At 38.7% G+C, this 19,157-nt stretch overlaps 1 protein-coding gene across 2 annotated transcripts in view; it reads right to left on the bottom strand.

Moving 5' to 3' along the window:
• Positions 1 to 1,072: 1,072 nt before the first annotated feature.
• kif1b (kinesin family member 1B) overlaps positions 1,073 to 19,157 on the bottom strand; it is a 66,273-nt gene continuing 48,188 nt past the window's right edge. Inside the window, exons 28-49 of one of the 2 annotated variants that reach the window (XM_055223061.1) lie at positions 17,611 to 17,729; positions 16,672 to 16,757; positions 15,636 to 15,765; positions 15,204 to 15,351; positions 15,035 to 15,125; positions 14,409 to 14,527; positions 14,275 to 14,330; positions 12,501 to 12,609; positions 12,241 to 12,307; positions 11,633 to 11,717; positions 10,030 to 10,135; positions 8,365 to 8,479; positions 8,147 to 8,280; positions 7,994 to 8,055; positions 7,370 to 7,515; positions 6,515 to 6,772; positions 5,988 to 6,065; positions 5,697 to 5,818; positions 5,464 to 5,616; positions 4,672 to 4,864; positions 3,943 to 4,061; positions 1,073 to 3,868 (exon numbers count right to left, since the gene is read on the bottom strand). In XM_055223061.1, the coding sequence (XP_055079036.1) occupies positions 3,826 to 3,868; positions 3,943 to 4,061; positions 4,672 to 4,864; positions 5,464 to 5,616; positions 5,697 to 5,818; positions 5,988 to 6,065; positions 6,515 to 6,772; positions 7,370 to 7,515; positions 7,994 to 8,055; positions 8,147 to 8,280; positions 8,365 to 8,479; positions 10,030 to 10,135; positions 11,633 to 11,717; positions 12,241 to 12,307; positions 12,501 to 12,609; positions 14,275 to 14,330; positions 14,409 to 14,527; positions 15,035 to 15,125; positions 15,204 to 15,351; positions 15,636 to 15,765; positions 16,672 to 16,757; positions 17,611 to 17,729 (2,539 nt within the window). In that variant the 3' untranslated portion in view covers positions 1,073 to 3,825. The remainder of the gene's footprint in view (positions 3,869 to 3,942; positions 4,062 to 4,671; positions 4,865 to 5,463; positions 5,617 to 5,696; positions 5,819 to 5,987; positions 6,066 to 6,514; positions 6,773 to 7,369; positions 7,516 to 7,993; positions 8,056 to 8,146; positions 8,281 to 8,364; positions 8,480 to 10,029; positions 10,136 to 11,632; positions 11,718 to 12,240; positions 12,308 to 12,500; positions 12,610 to 14,274; positions 14,331 to 14,408; positions 14,528 to 15,034; positions 15,126 to 15,203; positions 15,352 to 15,635; positions 15,766 to 16,671; positions 16,758 to 17,610; positions 17,730 to 19,157) is intronic. The other variant, XM_055223062.1, reaches the window with a different exon arrangement.

The following is a 19,157-nucleotide window of genomic DNA, read 5'->3' as shown; positions in this document are numbered from 1 at the left end:
TGTCACAGGTCTGATCTGTGGAGAGGTGGTAATAGAATAAACGTATGGCAAAAAAAAACAAAACATACTGTGGAAGATTGGTACCATGCAACAGAAAATGACCTTTAAATTATTTGGTTTATGTATTTTAGGACAGTTTTTTTTTAAAGCCTACAGGTTAATCTGACCACTGAGCGGACTAAAAATAACCAAGACTACAACCAAATACTTAGGCCATGTACACCCAGCACTGCATTCCCAGAAATACACTTCTCTTACAGTGTGGGGTTTCACTAAATGCCTCTCTTCCTCATAATGATCCATTTATACCAGTTTAGTGCTAACTCAAATTGCAGTGTATGAAGGAGCAAGGGAAAGTCCATATATTGTTATAATTGTGTCTTAGTCATTCTAGTGCATTCAACCCATTACATTTTAACACTCTGAAGTTAAAAGCCCCATATTACACAATGTTCTGATCTGTTATTATGTTGTTTCCTCATCAAAAGTTCTTCTCTCAAACAGAAAACACTCTGTTCCACCTTGTGATGTCATGCAGTAATACAGGAAGTGCTCCACTGTGTTTTTAAACTCCACACACCTTCACTAGAATCATTTGGATAATTTCAGCCCTGGAATTTCCAATCTCTACTGAACAAAAGCAAAAACGTAGCTGTTCACGTGAAAATGTCCACTTTATGACATCACAAGTTGGAACAGAGCATTTTGAGCTTTGGAAATGTAGAAAGTCTAATAAACCAGGATTAGTCAAACATGTGTGAATGAAACAAAACACAAGTCCAGGTCTGTTTTTGAGGAGGTAACAACATTGCGACATGACTTAACGCTCTCAAGAGTCAATTTTGCGTAATATACCTTTAAATAAGATTGATTCTCTGGCATGAAATATTAACCTTAAACGAAATAAACCCTGAATAAATAGTTCATTGACGTATTAACATTGAGAAGGACAAGCAACCAGTCACAAAGACAAATGCTGGTGACCACTTCAACAAAACTCTGCCTTAAAATGTCACAAATGAATATGAATGAATGAATGAATGTATAAGAGAAAACTCACTGAGAGATGAGTAGTTCTGCTAATGCACAGTTTGCACTTTTATTGTTGCCTCATTCACTAAACAGTTCAATGGTGCAAGATTACCATACACAGAATTAGGATATCTGCATGACACATCTATGCTATACAGCGAATGGATTATAATTATTACAAATACAGAAAACATATTTACATTTGAATTCAAGCTCATACAACACAGATATTTACAAAATAAGTATGAAAATGAAACCAGTCTGATAAATAATGTACAGTGTTAATGTTTTTGTTCATTTTGGTGTTATTTTAATTATAGGGGTAAATGAAAGATTAATCCATGGCTAGTTTTGATCAAAAGGCATCAACGGAAAAGTGTTAGGTGAAGAAAGCACTGTCACTAGCTACTGTGAGTTATCCCTGATATTAGAAAAAAAAATAAAATTGACCTTTTAGTGGCTGTGAGCATGAGTGAATATGCATTTCCTTAATATAATTTCATTTAAACCATCATTTTAACCAAAAGGAAGCACTCATGTAAACCAGCTGTCCTCGTAAGACACAAAGCGGGTCACGTCTTTGTTCACTTTTTAACCGTTTTTTAATATGTTCGATACATTCACGCTTTCTTTTGGTTCAATCCGAGCAGAACAACGTAACCACTTCATGTATGATCAGTTAGTTGAACCTTTCCTTATTGTGCAAAGAGCTGCAAACTAATATGTACATTGCAAAACAATAAATACACAGTTCAAAATTATACACCTCTGATAGACAAGAGTGAAAATCTTTGCTCTTGCTGTAACCTTAATTCTGAGGTAAAATGTTTTGTTTATCAGTGCATAGAAGTGAATTGTCTACGTGTCCGACAGGCTGGCAGACCTGAGGATGCACAGGGTTTGATAATAGTGGAATTTTCTTACAATGAAGTCACTCAAATGTGATGCATTGGTTAAATCTGTGTAAACGCGCCATATTAAAAGTATGTATTTAAGTATGCTAGCTAACCAACTCTCCCTTTAATATCTTTTGCATTTAAAACCCCACACTATCATTTTTTTTTCAAACAGTGGTTGATTCCCTCTTTATCTTTTGACCATGTCCCTTCCATTTCTGTGCAGTTTTTTGAATTTTTATGTGCGTTGTAACAAGTAAAAAGTGCTGCCCACTAAAAAAAAAAAACCCCTCTGCGTCTTCATCCTCACTATCATTTGTACAGACGACACTGCTGGTTGGTTGGCCAGAGTTTCAAAACGTCGTCTTGCACCAATCATTATTCAACCGAACTAAGACGCAGAGGGACCACAGCGGGTTAGACTTCAAATTTTAAGAGCAAAAATTTTCACCTCGATTAAATAAAAACTTTGAGAACATCTTGTCCCTTAAAACATATCTTCTTTTTCCTTCAATAAACAGCTATCCAGTGTAGCTTTGATATAAGCTCTCAAAAGTGTTCCTGATACTCCATTTTCACCACGACATTATTGACCTATTCTTGCTATAGATACGTGTTAATGTGCAAAATAAGGTTAAACACCATCACAGCCGGTTAGAAATTATACAGAAATAAATGCCCTCTCTTGCTTCCGATATAGAAATCTTCACTAGAAGCGTGATACAAAAACATAATCAAATTAGAATGATGCATGTTTAAGATTCACAAGTGAGAACAGAAGTAGTTTGCGGCGTCCACACTACTTCAGAATGTACTTTACTTTACAGATCTGTCCTGCAGGTTGAAAACTAGCAGCGTCATCAGTACTGACTACATGACCGAATCGTTTTCCTTCAATCGTGTATGTTTTGTTGCTTGAATCACAAGTCACTGACGTTAGAAAAAGGAATTGTAGTTAATTAAGCTGGGAGGAATGTCTTACTTATTAAAGCGACTACTTCACACTACTTCAGAAATTACTGTATGTACAAATATCTCTCAAGTCTGTCCGTCTGTTCATCTGTCTGTCCTCCTCCGAACCCTGTTTTTAGTATTTATTCAACTTAAAATGGCGGAAAAGCTGCAACAAATAACAAATATCTTGATACAAATTGTATTTTTTGCATGTTTCTGCAGTTGGCGCGCGTTGTACAGACACTGATGCATGAAGTTAGCTCACTGACCGACGGCACTACTGGGGTTGGCTCTACGCACACAGATAGAGGAGGAGAGGTTAGAATGGACGATGGTAGTACCGCAGAGTTGAAACTATGCTATTTAACTTAGATCTTCACAGGCTTTTAGGTTGTACTACATGAGGAGATACAGATCTGATAATTAATTAGCAGCAATAGTGGATGTAGTTTTTCTTTCTGCAGTATTAAACTACAACTCAATATTTTCCTTAGGTCTCGGTGTGTAAGCAAACAGGGTCTTCTCCTGAGGACTTCTGCAGTTATGTTCGGGCTCTTAAATGTACAAAAGTGAAATCAACTACAGATAACACTGATAGACGATTTGTACATGTGATTGGCAAACTCAAAGTTGATGGCCAGAAAGAACAGCTTCTGAAGGATCGTGCACACACAAGTCGACTATTACAACATGCTACTAGTCGGGGGAGGAGGGGGTTTGGGAATGACAACGAAGCTGAACAAACTCAACCCAAACATCGTCAGAAACAGAACACAGAGCGGGAGGAGGAGCTGGAGGGAGGGGCATGAAACTGTCGCATGAAAGGAGACTTAAGCCACAAGTCTACTGACAAGAGAAAACCGTCAAGATTCACAATGATTAGTAAAGTGGTAACACTTGTAAGTTCAAAGGCTTCAGAAGAGTGAACTGTTCCCTGCATGCCTCAGTTCTTGGGGAGGCCACTGCGCCGCCGAGCCAGCTTTGACCTGTGGAAATGACAAAAGTTTAATGCTTTAATGGAGTTTATTATTGAACCATTTATCTATATAAACATCTTTACCGTATTGTTCCTGCCAGTAATGGGTTAAACGCATACAACCAGTCATTCATGTCCTTCTCATTGTTGGCCTGCAGCAGGATCCCTCTGTGTTTGGTGCACACGGCAAATGTGTTGGGAGTCTGAAAGAAATCAAATCATACTTTATTGCATTGGTTACATAATATTTGTAACTCATTTTGAGTTATTTTCTTTAGTAATATATAGTGTAGACACTATGTAGAATTTTCAGCTTCAGTATTTTATATCTGTACACAGTTTATTGTCTCCATTCAACACGCACATTTCTATAATACAATAAGTAAACATTAAACAACAAGGAGCCGTGCATTATTCAGTTTTAAAGCACAATGTGGAGTTGAAGAACACCACTCTGCTGTGCGCTGTGATGTTCCTTCATGAAGTGCGTTAAAATTGCAAAAGGCACGGCTCTTAGTTGTTTAATGCGGTTATACCACAGCTACAAACAGAAATGTCTCATCTGCGAATCTGAAAAGCCCATTCACTGTCTAGAAATGTCTCAAATATTTCTGTGTTTTAAATGAAGCTCGTCCCTACACCTTAATCAATCAGCATGTGTTTACCCATTGCAATGATGATGTCATGGTGATGGCTGTAGGGAAGAATGTGATTTAATTGTTGCCCAACTACTTGTGTGTTATGCAGTATAAAAATATTTAAAATAAATAGCTTTAAGTTTAGACCGTTACTATAAGAGGCATGTGCGTGTACCTTGAGCATGGCCTGCTGGTCTTCGCTGTACTCCACTTGGGCTGTGGACAGGTTGAGGACGCCTCTCTCCACTGGGTCCTTGTCACTGTTGTAGATGAACACGTATGGCCGGCGCACCACCACAAAGTGCTTCACCCACGAGTTTGAGCGCGGCTCCATGAAGCTCAGGAAACCTTTCTTTGACACTACAGATCTGAGCGAGGGAAAGAGTGAAAAACTAGCATTACTACATGGTGTACTTTTAAGATCATTTACAAACCTGCGCATGGTGAACAACACAGCAGCAAGATTTTGGTTAAAAAAAAGTATTGCATTGTACCTCATTATGTTTATATGTAGAATACTTCAGTTTGTGGTGTTGCTTTGATATTTATTATGCCTCAAAATTAACATTAGCGTTAGCATTGAGACACAAACATCTCTCCTCCTAAACACAGAAGCGTTCTCTGGTGAAGTGTCCATTTTATTTGTGTAGTGTTTAACATGTTGTCAGTGACATTCACCTGCAGCTCCCTGTCCACTGTCTGATCTTTAAAAATTTATTCATTTTAGCATGACTTTGCAAAACCCTGAGAGACAAAACTGGACAGGGAACAGTGAGTCCAATATTGAGGTTGACAGACGGCGGGCACTACTGTGCACAGAGCCAATTGTGTCAACTCAAAATGCAATTTTGATTTGATTGCAATATATTGTGCAACCCTAGCGTACAATTACATTACTTCAAATCAATATGAAAACCTGCTCAGACAAAATAAAGTGCAGTTGGCACAGATCCAGAGTCAAACTTACCCCGGCCTCATCTCTTCTATATCAGGCACCAGGTTGAGGAACTCGTGCTTTCCGGCGCGAGCCAAAATGGACATCTCCAAAGTGGGAACCATGGGGAAGTTCTCATAGTCTGAGCAGGACGGGCTGGTGGCTCTGGAGCTGTTTTCTGGAGTCCTACAGGAATAATACACACACATCATTAACACTGCTATAAAATGGTTTACTGTGGCTCATTTGATATAATATGCATTTACTTTTGGTCCATGGAGCTGCATCGGGAGTCGGCCAGAGAGGGGCAGGTGGAGGAGGGGGTGAGGGTGGCACTGCTCAGGCTGGTCACTGAAGGGTCCCGTCCAAGTGGGGAGAGGTCTGACAGCTGATGTAAAGAGAGGAAATGTATTACTTTTGTGTTTTTTCTTCTTAGTGGAAACATTTAAGCAAGAAATACAGTTTATTTTGTGAATACACAGCACCAACTTGCAAATAATAATATTGTTTCTATGTGGAGTTTAAGTTGATATATTTTGTATAGTTTTTGTTTTTACCTGCAGTCTGCAGTCGCTGATGCTGTTGACCACCTGGTTGTATTCACTGTTAAAGGTGTGAGTCATGAGGCGCAGGCACTACAACACAACAACAAAAATGTATTTATTCATCGCTCTTAAAATGGTTCAATCTTTTCCCATATATTTGAACAGAATTTATTTTGCCCCAGAACAGGCAGGGTAGACATGAGTTCTGTCTGTATTTAAGTGTTTTATCCTCAGAAAGTGCACTGTTAGCATGCTAATGTTTACATGTATTAGAGTAATTATGATCCTAATTATGAGCATTACTCTAATGGCAAAACTCCGCTCTGGTCTCTGAAAGTTGTGAAAAGTGATTAACTCAACTCAAGACAGTCAATATTTAGCGTAGCCCAATGAGTTTCATCTGGTCTCACATTAATTAATTTTAATAAGTTTAGAGTTTAGAAAGTGAGGAATAAGTATGGACCATTTCAAAACATCTAAAATAAACTATTACTATATTTTTTGCATTTGTAAGACTTAAGACAGTGTAAGTGACGTACCTTGGTGGCCAGCTCCTTCTCGCGGTCCACAAGGCTCTCTATATCAGCCGAGTCGTAACCGCTGCTCTCGCTGGGGGTGATGGCGCTCTCAAAGGTGGTGCTGGAAATCTGGGAGGAGATGGAAGTGGAGGTGGAGAGGGTCCCGGAGCTCATGCTGGGGGACAGGTCGCTCAGGGACTTCGTGGTGGGGGCTGGGCCCAATGGAGCAGCATCGCCCAATTTCTCCCTGAGGAGGAGCAGGTGACGAGTCTTCTCCACCTGGAAAAAAGATCAAAGATGAAATTTGTCTTTAACAGCACTCAGTCTTCAGTGTGAAATGAAATGATGCACTTATGTTTTCTATGGTCATTTTAACGTCTTTGTTGGTGTAATGATGCACTATGTAACTTTGCTGGTGAATAGACCACCACCTGTTTGTCTGCATGGGGATTTTATTGAGTTGCCGGCAATTTCAAGGACAAGCAAAATTGGATACTTTGGTGCCACAATAGCAATTTAATAATCTGGTAAAAATCTTTTATCCACGGACTTATAAACTTATTTTGTTTGTATTGTATTTGGAACAAAAAAAAAGTCTGTCATTGCATCTCTCTGTATAAATAAAGATAAATAAACTACAATAATAATAAAAAAAATGTTCTACAGTATGGCATTAAAATAACTCCATGGACACAACCAGACCAAATCACAGGTCAGATCTAGTTTTTCAAGATATTTTTGAAAACGCCTGTAATTGAGTAAATGAAAGATAGACGGGTTTAATGTGGAACAATCACATCCATCGTAAAAGTTACATAGTGCACTTTTAAGGGTGTATAACACGTCTTATATGCCTTGCAGGTAAAATGGTCTCACCTCGTGTAGCTGCTCCATCTTCTCCAGCTCCCACTGGTGCTCCAGGATCAGGCTGTCTCCTCTGGGCCTCCACCCGGCCAGGTTCTCCTCCCCTCGGACATACGCCACAGAGGTGTCTAGGACCTTCCTCCGTCTGCGCTGCATCCCTGTTCACCAACACAGAAATGGTTAGCAATAACATAAGGCAATTTTATCCTACAAAGAACCATCAAGATAATATTTGGCTTTCTGAGAACCACTAGATCTAAACTTGGACTATTTCAGGGCTAAACCAGGACTAAACATAAATAAAGTAGTTCTAACTAATGATTAAGACAAGGGAGGACAACACGTTAATAGATTTGTCTCTGAATAAAACAAACACTCAAATGGAAACCCCTGTGTACCACTAAGATAATATTTGGCTTTCCTTTCCTAAACCTGGACTATTTCAGGCTTAAACCAGGGATAAACATAGTCTAATATGAGACTAAACTGTAAAGTACGTACAAACAATGATTACACCAAAGGAGGACAATAGATTTGTCTCTGAATAAGACTTACTAGTACTTAAAAACACAATCAAACAGAATATATTTTTATACTTAACGATATGAAAACCATATGAGTGTTTTGAGAGCTCACCTGGACTTCCCGTGTCAGACATCTTACACAAGCTCAGCTCATAGATGCCAGTCACCCTGTTGCTGTAACACACATGATAAACTCTTGATTAATTCACAACTACATCAGTTTTAAATAACTCACAAACAAACAATACAGATATTTCGTTCTTACCAGTCGGGAGTTTTCGAGTATCCACTTCCAAACAGATTCCGGAGCGATCGTGGAGGAGAGATTTTTGCGTCTCTGGAGTAGAAGACCATGCAGATGTCTTTGGTGATGATCGCTGGTTGGATGCAGTGGTCGAGCTGGAGACGGAGAGGAAATAGTCATTTAATATGCACACGATTATGAAGTGTTTTTACCTAAATAATCATAAAAGAGACCTTTACCTCCAGATATGCCGAAAGTGTCATGTAGATTTTCTCTCCATACGGTGTCACACGGTTTAAGAGGAGGGAGTTGTGAAGGGAGCTGTCCCATACGGCCTCGAAGCGGTAGAAGGTCCTAAATGACAAAAATATAACTTAATTACTATAAGAAATATTACGCATAGAATGATTTTTATAGCCTTAAGAAGGAAAAATGCTATCAGACTGGAAATAATCAATGCAGTGACTTAAGTGTTAAATCCGAGACAAGTGATGGTGTGAGTAAAACCACGAAGGTGAAGGTGAAGTAGCAAGGTGTTGACAGAGTTATCATGGGAAAGACAGAAATATAACCAGAGTATCCAGTTTTTGAATTACAGTTAATTGAACTTGTACAGACTGATTAAAACTATCAAAATTTTAGAGAAACTGTAAAATATTAACAGTATCTTACTTATAACAACATTTATAATAATGGTTATGGTTATAATTATGCAAGAATAATCTTTTTTGACATTAAAACATAGAAATTAATATATCTATATGCATATACAATGGTTCTTCTAGATATCTAAAATAAGAAATACTCCATATGATAACACCACAATGAGTCATCCCTTTTCCATACTACATACACTGTGTCCTCTGTCAGTCAGTGGCTGTTTATCTGCCTTTGTTGGTGACTCATTCCGTTTCCCTGATTGACAGCAGGGGGCGCCCTTAGCCATAATCTGACTGGACTAAATGCCCTCCCTGACTCATGGTGGCTGTTTACTCAGTGAAAAACAATGAGGAGAAATCATTCATTTTGAAGTCTTGATGTAGATTAGATCAACAAAACAGTGAACTGAGCTTGTTCTGGTCTTAACCACAGTGTTACAGGAAGCACAGGCACGAGAAGGGGTGTGATTACATGGAAGTTTGCCCGTTATATATTTAGGATCAGTCTCAAATCTAGCTCATTACCAAATTTTTCATAATCGTAAATATTATAAAAGTAAACAGTATTCATTTTCAGTCAAAGGTGCAGTATTTTACTTTTCTGGTGGACGGTCAGCCATTTATCTCCATGGGAAATTTATTGTTTTGCCTGTTTGATTTCTATTGAGAAAAAGCAGGTGGCACCTCCAGATAAAGTTGCAGGTCAGATCCATGGAAAGGCAAGCCCACTCACAGTAAGAATGCATGTTTTTCAATGTATTTTTTAGCAGTTAACATAGTGCACCTGTAATATACAAACATGGCCATTTTTGATATCCAAATGTATTCCTTCAAATAAAAATCCTGATCCAAAGATGAAATATTAAGGCGACACTTAATGCAATCACAAACAACACTACTGGGTATAACTAAGTGCTAAGGGCGTGTCTGTGTAAATATAGAGGAAAACAGGGGTCTATCACTTAAAGAGCTCTATGGGGAGCTGATACCTAGCGATATCCTTATCAATAGAAAGGCTGAGAATCCGGCCCGAGCAGGAGAAAGCGAGGACAGCAAAAAAAAGAGAGGAAGAAGAAGAGAAAAGAAGAGAAGCACAAAATGTCAGATATAACAAAGAAAACATAAAACCGACATGGAAAACAGTGAAGCCATAATTTACAATAGCCAGAAATAAACAAGCAAACAGCACTGTCCTAGATTTGAAGTGGGTTAGTGCGATTGTGGTCGAGTGTGTTCATAATGTACCTATTGGAGTTGTGAGAGGACTTGATGTTTTTTGCGGAAATTATGTTGAGAGACAGGACGGCATCCGCGGCAGTCTCGTCCACTTCAGCTTTGTTTCGGATACGACCTTGGGGAGAAAGAATGATAATTAATATGGCTGAATAAAATCATCAAATGAGGTTTGCATTAGAAATAGAGTAAAGGGTGCTGTTCGTGTTGATGTCCTTTTAGAGAACTCTTGTGAATAGTAACACGCTACTTTCATTAAAATTTGCTGCATCAAAATAGCTAGTAGTAGCAGTATGCAGGGAACAGTAGCTCAGTTGGTAGATAGCAAAAGAAAAATATAAAATCAGTCAACTGGACAAAAAGTTGTAGATGTTTTAGTTTCAGTGTAGCTAGTTTCTCCTTCAGATAGATATAAGGCATTGTCCACCAGGAATCTGACCAGAACTGAAGAAGCGGCTTGGATGAGCAGCCAAACGTCTTCACACCTACAACGTTTTGTCCAGTTGACAGATTTTATATTTTTCTTTTGTTATGCTAGACCTGGACGAGGCAGTGGCGCTGTATAAAAATGTGACCATTTTTACCATTTAGGTCACTTATAGTTTTTGCTTTTTTCAGTTATGATTATTATTCTCTTGCCTTCATTTTATAGCATGCATATTTTTCATTTTATAGTGCATTAAGAGCAGCCTTGAAAAGTGAATTTCAACAACTGTGATCAAAGTTCTAGCTTATCTTAACTTTCAACTAAATCAGGTTTTCATGAATATACAATAGCAGACCTTTAATCCATGCATTACACAATTTAAATAATCTATCTAGAAGTCTATTTTAGCCAATAGCTCCCACTGGCAGAGCAGGCATGATCTTTGGGAACACTGTCTCCTCTGTTCGTTAATGTCCATATTGTCACAGTGCCCAGGAGCATCAGTCCAAACATGTCTGCTAACACATGAGCTGCACAATGTCAGCCGCTGTCTGGACCAGGCATGTCGAATAAGGTGAAATGTGATTATCTGCAGCATCGGACTGAGGGTCTGTGTGCGCGGCCGGAGGTGAACCACGCGCTCTCCTCCAGACTCAAAAACATAACTGAAGAAACCATTTCATTTTTCACAACTGCGTCAGGAATACTGCTCCAGGCCAAAAACATTATTTCACTGTCAGGCCTCATGCTGACTTAAACAACTTAATTGTTCAATTCCCTGTAGTAGGGCTGAACAATATGAACGAAATATTAATTATGACAGGTTTTGAGATTGTTTTTTTCTCTCAGATTTTAAGGCAACATGTTTAAAATGTGCACTGTGAACTGTGAATTAGGCAAAATATGAACAGATAAAAAATCTCATGCAGTTCAGATGACACTTGCAGACATCTTAACCGCAGCATTAGCAAGTCTTTCATGTCGCCTTGTTTGTTTATTGCTGAATATTTTGTTATCTATTTGCAGTGTTTTGGTAACAGTAACCATTCAAATTGGGATTTCGATTTGATTCCAATTAATCTTTCAGCCCACGCTTGTACCATCACGCCTTTTGTGTTGTAGCATTAGAGAAACAAGAGTGTTTTGTTTCTGCAGTGTTGGGCCCTAATGCTCGAAGGGAGAACTCACCCACGACCAGTTCACGGACGTCCTTCCAGTGCAGTTCGCTGCCTTTCTCGTGGATGAGGGTCACTGTGATCCTGCGCTGGATCCCCTGCAGCCAAAGTGACGCACATTAGGTTATGAACAGAGAGGGAAGAGTGCTCCAATAAAAATAATGGGTTGTTCTTTGTGAAAAGGTCATACAAAAAAACGTTTCACAATGAACACTGTATACAGTTGCCAGAGTTATTACAAAACAATGTGATATTACTTAAGATGAGGCAAGTTTAAAAGGGAAAAAATGCAATGTGCAGGAGAAGCTATGGTCAGTTTAAGTTGTCAGATTGTATACTGATATTTCATGATAACTGACTTAAAAAATACACCTTCTAAGGATTTATTCTTGACAAATCATGCAGTAGCTCAGTTAGTAGAGCATTTATACACCGAGTCCCACTCCCTTGGACAATACACTTAACCCACCTTGCCCCCAGTATCTGCGTGCACTGGTGTATGAATGTGTGTGTGAATGGGTGAGATGTAAAGCGCTGCGAGTGTCTTGAAGGTGGAAAAGTGATATATAAAAATGTGACCATGATCAAATGTGACCATGAGACCAAAATGCATTTCCATACCTGGTGAAGTAAGTAGGTGCCATGACAGGGAAGGCCGCCGCTGTGATCCACAACAGCTGGGATGTACCTGTGTAGATGGGGGTAAAGGTTAGTTTGGGCTCAAATCAACTTCCGAGCACAAAAATCTATAGAATTGTCCATCTCTGGTTAAGTCTATGTAATCAGGAAAGCTGTGATGACACCTTGTAAATGTACTTAGTTGCTGTTAAAACCATCGACTTAATGTAAAATATGCATACATCTAGGTGTTTATAACTTACTCTCCAGTGGGCTCAAGCTCGCTGATCTCAAACCACACTAACAGGTCGTACTTGCTGATGCTCTGGCCCAAATAGGACTTGGTGAAAGTGTTCAACTTTGTGGCTGGAACTAATAAATAAAATATAAAAACAAGACAAATTAGATATCATAGAAACAAAACATATGTAAAATGATTAAAGTACTGGACAAAAACGTGTTTAGTATAAATCTACATGAAGTCCACAATCTACAGATAAATTAAGACAGTCTTGCTTTTTAATGTGGCATGTGAAAAGCTATACCCAGCAAACTTCAAATTCACTGTGAAACTAAACCACAGCTTACACTGGTTATTGGGTCCAGCTGTCAACATATCAGGATTATGTTTGGTTTAACAGGCTAATCTCTGCAGCACAGGTACATCTTTTCTGGTATGTTCATGTTCAATAAAACTAATACAGCTCCATATGAAAACTATTATAATTAGACAGGTCCTGATGGTAGAAAAGCCTTAAGCCTCTGTGACTGGTGCTTTGTCAGTGATCCTTCATGATTCTAACAAAATCTTCTTTGTAATATTTGGGATTTGGGATATTCAGTAGCTAAGGTGTTGTCAAATTGGTAAGAATACGACTTTAAACGCGTCAAACGTCAGCAGTGCAGAGTTACGCTGTTATTATTTATTGCGGACACGTTATGTAATTGCAGATTTGATTTGGTTATAAATTATGTTTAGCTTGTTTACATAGTGCTTGCTGAGAACCTCTGGGCATAAATGAAACGAAATACACTGAAAAATATGTTGTAACCATAAATGAAAAGAACACCACACTCCTACCGCAATGTGAGGCCTCTTTAAGCATTTAAAACACTTACAACCGGAAAAATTATGAACATTTAAATATGACTAAACTTCACATATACATTTACTATGAAGTAAAATGCAGATGATCACACAGTAAATTACTACTGGCTTTATAAATGGTAAAAATAGGATTCGTTTTGCTTTCTGAGTTTACAAAAGTGTATATGGAAATTGATTGGGGTTTAAATTAAAATGTAAAACAGTTTGGGGCATTTGGGGATTAATTACACTGAAATCCCATGTTTTTCAGGGCACAAATAAAGTCCTTAGACGTGCCCCCGATTTACCCAGTACGCTAGTATACAGCACAGTACATATTGAGGGATGCATAGGGATAAAGAGGATTATATATTTCACAACAACAACTTCACTATCTTCTAGTAGACAAACTAAAGCACAAACAGAATAACAAAATACTCATACCACCACACAAGCCTAGTCTCTACAGAAAATGCATATCCGATATCTCGTCTACTTCTACTCTACTTCTCTCGTGGACCAACCATCATGCCTGGGCACAGTTAGCACCGGGTTATCAGGCACTGGGATGAAGGGGAAGTGAGAGAGCTGCTCGTCATCCAGACTGGCCACAGCGGAGGCGGCTAGCGCATTAGCATGTTCAGACAGAGTATCCAGCACTTTGCCATTCACATAACCGCTCATGAGGTAGCACACTAGCTCTATCTTTCGGGTGTGGTCTAGAATTGCGTTGTGTTGTTGCAAAAGTAACGGAGGATATTTCAAAATGGGTTAAGAAGATTAAAGGTGGAGGAGAAATTAGATGGAAATAAATCCCAAGGAAGCCGTAAATGAGACAAAATGAAATAGACATGTGAGTCATGCAAAACAATGGAATAAAAACAACAGCAAAAACAATGGAATACTTGTAAATTAATGGTGATGGCGGATTATGCAAATGCAGTTCTTACCTGGTTTGGACAGTGGCATGGGAATTGGGTAATATTTTCTTGAAGGAGTGGGAGGACTGCAATCAAAAAGAACAATTAAAGGAAATACCCAAAACAATGAATTGTATATTTTTATTTATTCATTCTTGTCTTACCTGATTATATCCTGGCCATGAACATGCAGTGGGTGCTGCTGATAATGTCCAAAAACCTCAAACACAATGGGTTTGGTTTTGATGTATTCGATGAAGGACTCGGTAACTTCGACGGAGATCTGTTCAAATAAGAAAACAAAAGGCCTGGTTTGTCCACTGCTACTCGGTGATCTCAGTTTCCTGTTTATAGGCGCCATGTTGAGATCCACAATTCAAAAGGTTAAAAAATTGTGTATTAAAATGTTCATCACTCTAATCCCCATAGATATGTACATTCATGTTAGAGTTAGGTTGTGTAACTGTGCCAAACTACAGTCCATACAAACATTTAAAGGTCCTAGATCACACAAAATTGAGCTTTAAACCATGTTACCTCCTCAAAAACAGACCTGGAGTTGTGTTTTGTTTCATTCACACATGTTTGAGTAACAGTTTATCATTAGTCTGTCTACATCTCTCTAATAATTGTTTACAATCAATGCTAACCAAACTAGATAATCAATAATACCGATGTTAAACCTAATAGTTGTCAGAATCCTCAAACTGATGAGAGAACATATAATAATTGACAAGCAAACATAATTTGACTTAGTGACTACCTTGTTTTTGTTTATAAAAAGTCTTACATTTTGAACATGGTAAAAGCCCAGCGGAGCTCCTTTGCCTGTGTTCTTCAATGGCTCTGTAGAAAAGGCTTCATCATGGCGGTGCAAGAAACTGCAAAAACAAAACGTGTTGGGTTTCATCTTATAAATATCTAAATATCAAAGGTCCCACGTGTTGTTTGAGCCTTACTTGAACTGGCAGAAGATGTCAGCATACTCGGGTGGGATGCCGCTGGCCTGCAGCACAGTGACTCTGAAAGTGAAGATACTCCCCACTTCCAGCTGCCCTGCCGAACCTTCACTCAGCTTGGGGTCGGCCATGTTCCCCATCTTAAGATCTAAACAAAGACAATAATAGAGACTGAGGACTTTGATGTATTGAAATTTACCTACAGCTGTGCAATTCCAAAATGGGACAATGTCTATAGGATCCTAAATTTGCATAATTCAACAGGTTTTCTATGTGATTTGTAGCCTCCACTCTAGCACATTCCGCTGCATGGGACTTCATTTGCATAACAACTATAGTAAGTTCTCCCATGCATTGAGCCCCACCATCTGCCGCGTGTGTGCCGCGCAGAGGGCTAAGGATTTATGGAGGTGGCCTGCTAGCTAGCCGTACCCATGTCATTGATTCGGTTGAGCTCCTCTGAGGGTGTGATGACCTCTGAACTCTGGCCTTGTCCCTCCACGATGCGCAGCTCCTCCAGGGACATCCCAGACCGGGTCATAACCGTGGATGGGAAATCATTCTGGTTTGACAGGAGACACAGAGAGGCAAGGTGCATTAGCATACAGCAGGATAGACAGAAGCAAAGCAGTGTACAGCCAGTGCCTCCATAATTTTGATACTTGTTTGTTTGTTGTTTTACTTAACTTAATCTCTATCAATGCTTCAAAAAAGATCAATGGACCACACCAATTCTTTATTCTTGCATTCTAAATGACTTAAACTGAATGATCTTGTTCAATATTCCACAGCCAAACTCTTGTATCGGGCAGACTATAACGCACTGCCTGGCGATATACACAAACTATTCAGATGTCGAGAGGGACGCAATCAACTTGGACCAGTTTTTGAGCAATTTTTAACTTAACATCATCTGAACAGTCTTGGAACAGTCTTGGGGAGCAACACAACCTATTCACAAATCTAAGAAAATGCATAAAAACCTAATATTTTCACAGTATAGAAGCGAGCTATAAGGGACTTTACACTTTATTTATCTAATTACTGTCATCACCAGTGCTGTAATTGCATCTGAATCCTTGTGAGTATTAATATTATGAGATTTGTGTGACTTTATAATGCAAATACAGGGAGGATATTAGAAAAGTATTTTATATGCATAACACGGGGGTGGGAATGTATAAGTATCATCGTCATCTCTTAATATAAGGTGCTTTTGGATTCACTGAAAGGGGTTATGTAGTCTAGACATAGTAATTGTTGCAATATTCATATGGTAATAGCATACTAGTAATATTGTTCTGTATTAGGGACTAGTGGCAAATTTAGGAGCACTAGTACTAAGCATAGTAGCTGTTGTAGTAGTAGTAATTGTAGTTGTTGTATAAATAGATATTGGAAAACATACACAACAAGGTACAAAAAAACTCTACGGTACTGGCTCTTTTTTAAAGTGAATAGGACTTACCTTTTTGAAATACTCATCATCAAAAGAAATCTTGGCTGTTCCAGACTGTCTCACTCCGGACCCGTAGTCTGGGGCCTCCTCGTCAGCTACAAAGACACAAAACACAGAGTAAGGCTTTAGAGCAGAATTCAGAACAGACCGAAACTGACAGCGCATCAAAGCGACGTAGGGAGTTTCTGTTGCTCTCACATCAAGTACATGGGCTACCCTTTCAAGAAAACAGGAAAAAGCATCAAAAAAAGTACTTACCAAGCTACAAATGTGTGATGTGTGTGAAAATTAAATCATCAGCTTGATACGAAAAGCCATAAAATTATAATGTCCACAGTATTTGCATCACTTAACATTTTTTAACCAGGCATGTTCACAGTATTTGGCATCACTTAATGTTTTTTAACCACCCATAAGCTCTAGCGTAAAGGACTGGAAGGACTGTGTCTTGGGAGCACGGCAAGGAAAGACATTCAGCCAATACTTGGAACTAAAAATCAATCTCATGACATGTGCAGCAGCCTAACCCTGGGACATGCTGCAATATTAAAGGTCCTATATTGCAAACAATTGACTCTTGAGAGCTTTGAGCCATGTTATAATGGTGTTACCTCCTCAAAAACAGACCTGGAATTGTGTTTTGTTTCATTCACACATGTTTGAGTAACACTTTATTATTAGTCTGGCTACATCTCCAAAACTCAAAATGCTCTGTTCCTCGTTATGTCATGAAGGGATAGTTTTCAAGGTAACAGCCACCTATTTTTTACATATGTTGCGATATATATTTTGTTGATGCCTTTAGAAATATTGTGTATATATTTTCCACCAGTGACTACTACCTGCAGCTGTTTTAAGCGGTGAATATGACATCATGGGTTATACTGTGGGGTGTGGAAATGGCTTGCGTCTGTAACAGCTCATTTGGGAGCCTCATCAATTACTCACCAGCTATGGCCTGGACCCCCACACGCAGGAAACCGCGCACCTCGCCCTTCTCCGTTACTACGGCAACGCGGTGCACCAGCGGCACCGGGTACAGGAGGTTACTCAGGTACACGAAGGCCCTGACGAAAGGAGGAGAGGAAGAAAGGGAGATAAGAACACATTAAGGCTTAAAATGGACTCCTGCATAACTGCATTTTTGTTGTACTGCTTTTCTAATTAAGATGAATTAGGGATTCTTAATGGTTATACAACACAAAACACATTGCATTTAAATAAGTAGAAGCATTTTCTCACCCAAGGTAGAAATAAATCAAAAAGGGAAAAAAATACATAAATTAATGACATGATAAAAAATGAAAAATGAATGGGAGTGGGGGAAGCTTACAACAAACAAAGGGAGGACAGAAAGTAAAAATAAATACATTAAAAACAACAGCAGTTAGTTAATTAGATAAAAAAAATAAAGTTAAATATTTCCAGTGGCACATCTCTTCATATTAATCATCACTGCTCAACTGATTTAATGTGTTTTTTGACCACCACACATAATCTAGTACGTTTTTTTATGCTTGTCTTGTCCGTATGTCTCTTTCTTTACAATTTACAAGCTTGGTGACATTTTATTTGTGCGCTTATGTTTTGCTGCTCTCGCCGCTCCAAGGCCGTGGCGAAGGAGAGAGAAATAAATCAGGCCGGTCTGAAGTTACAGTGACACAGATGCTGAGCTACGGCTGGAGCTGAGACTGTGTTTGGCCCGGTGCCTGGTTTAATTCGTCATCTTTGGCTGTGACCGCATTCACTTGATTAACAGACTACCAGCTAACATGGAGACTTCTGATGGAGAATTACAAGTACAGAAAGTATATTAGGGAAAATATGTATTATTTTGTGCCAGTCAGAAGCCCACATAATCAGAACTGCATCATGAATCTCTTGGACATTAAAAAAAACAGAGATGGACAACATATTGGTGGGAATATGGAAATGCTGATATTGGCAACATTTCACAGTAGATCAGGCCAATATTTTTTCAGCTTCTAATGGAAATATAAGAGCAATGATGAAGCTAAAGCGGTGATGGTATTTAGGGATGCACCAGTCTGATGCTGGTATCGGGTATCAGCGCAGATAGTGAAAAAACTGCTGAGTCGAATATCAGCTTCTAAATATCATGACCGGACATATAAATTGATGTAATAAGACTATTCACTGGATATAGTTGGACCAGGAAAGTCTCATGTTTGAATTTTTATCAATACAATGTTGTTCTTGAGAGCTTCGTAGCACCTACATAACACATTTATATAATTTCAGTTTTGTTTTGTTTTTGTTTAAATGAAATAAATGTTGTTTTCAGTCTCTGCACTGGTATCGGTATATATCGGGTTTGGCAGATACTTAAAGCTCCAGTATCAGAATCGTGTTGGAACTGAAAAAGCTGGGTTGGTGCATCCCTAATGATATTCTAACATGATCGTCATAAAAAGTACAAGAAAATATATGTATCTGTGAAAATTATATATATTTTTCTTAATAATTTTTACAAA

The sequence above is a fragment of the Periophthalmus magnuspinnatus genome, chromosome 7 (genome assembly GCF_009829125.3).
Source record: "Periophthalmus magnuspinnatus isolate fPerMag1 chromosome 7, fPerMag1.2.pri, whole genome shotgun sequence".
In the NCBI taxonomy this organism is placed as follows: Eukaryota; Metazoa; Chordata; class Actinopteri; order Gobiiformes; family Gobiidae; genus Periophthalmus; species Periophthalmus magnuspinnatus.
Note: the sequence above shows the minus strand (reverse complement) of the source record. Positions and strands in the feature narration are given on the sequence as shown.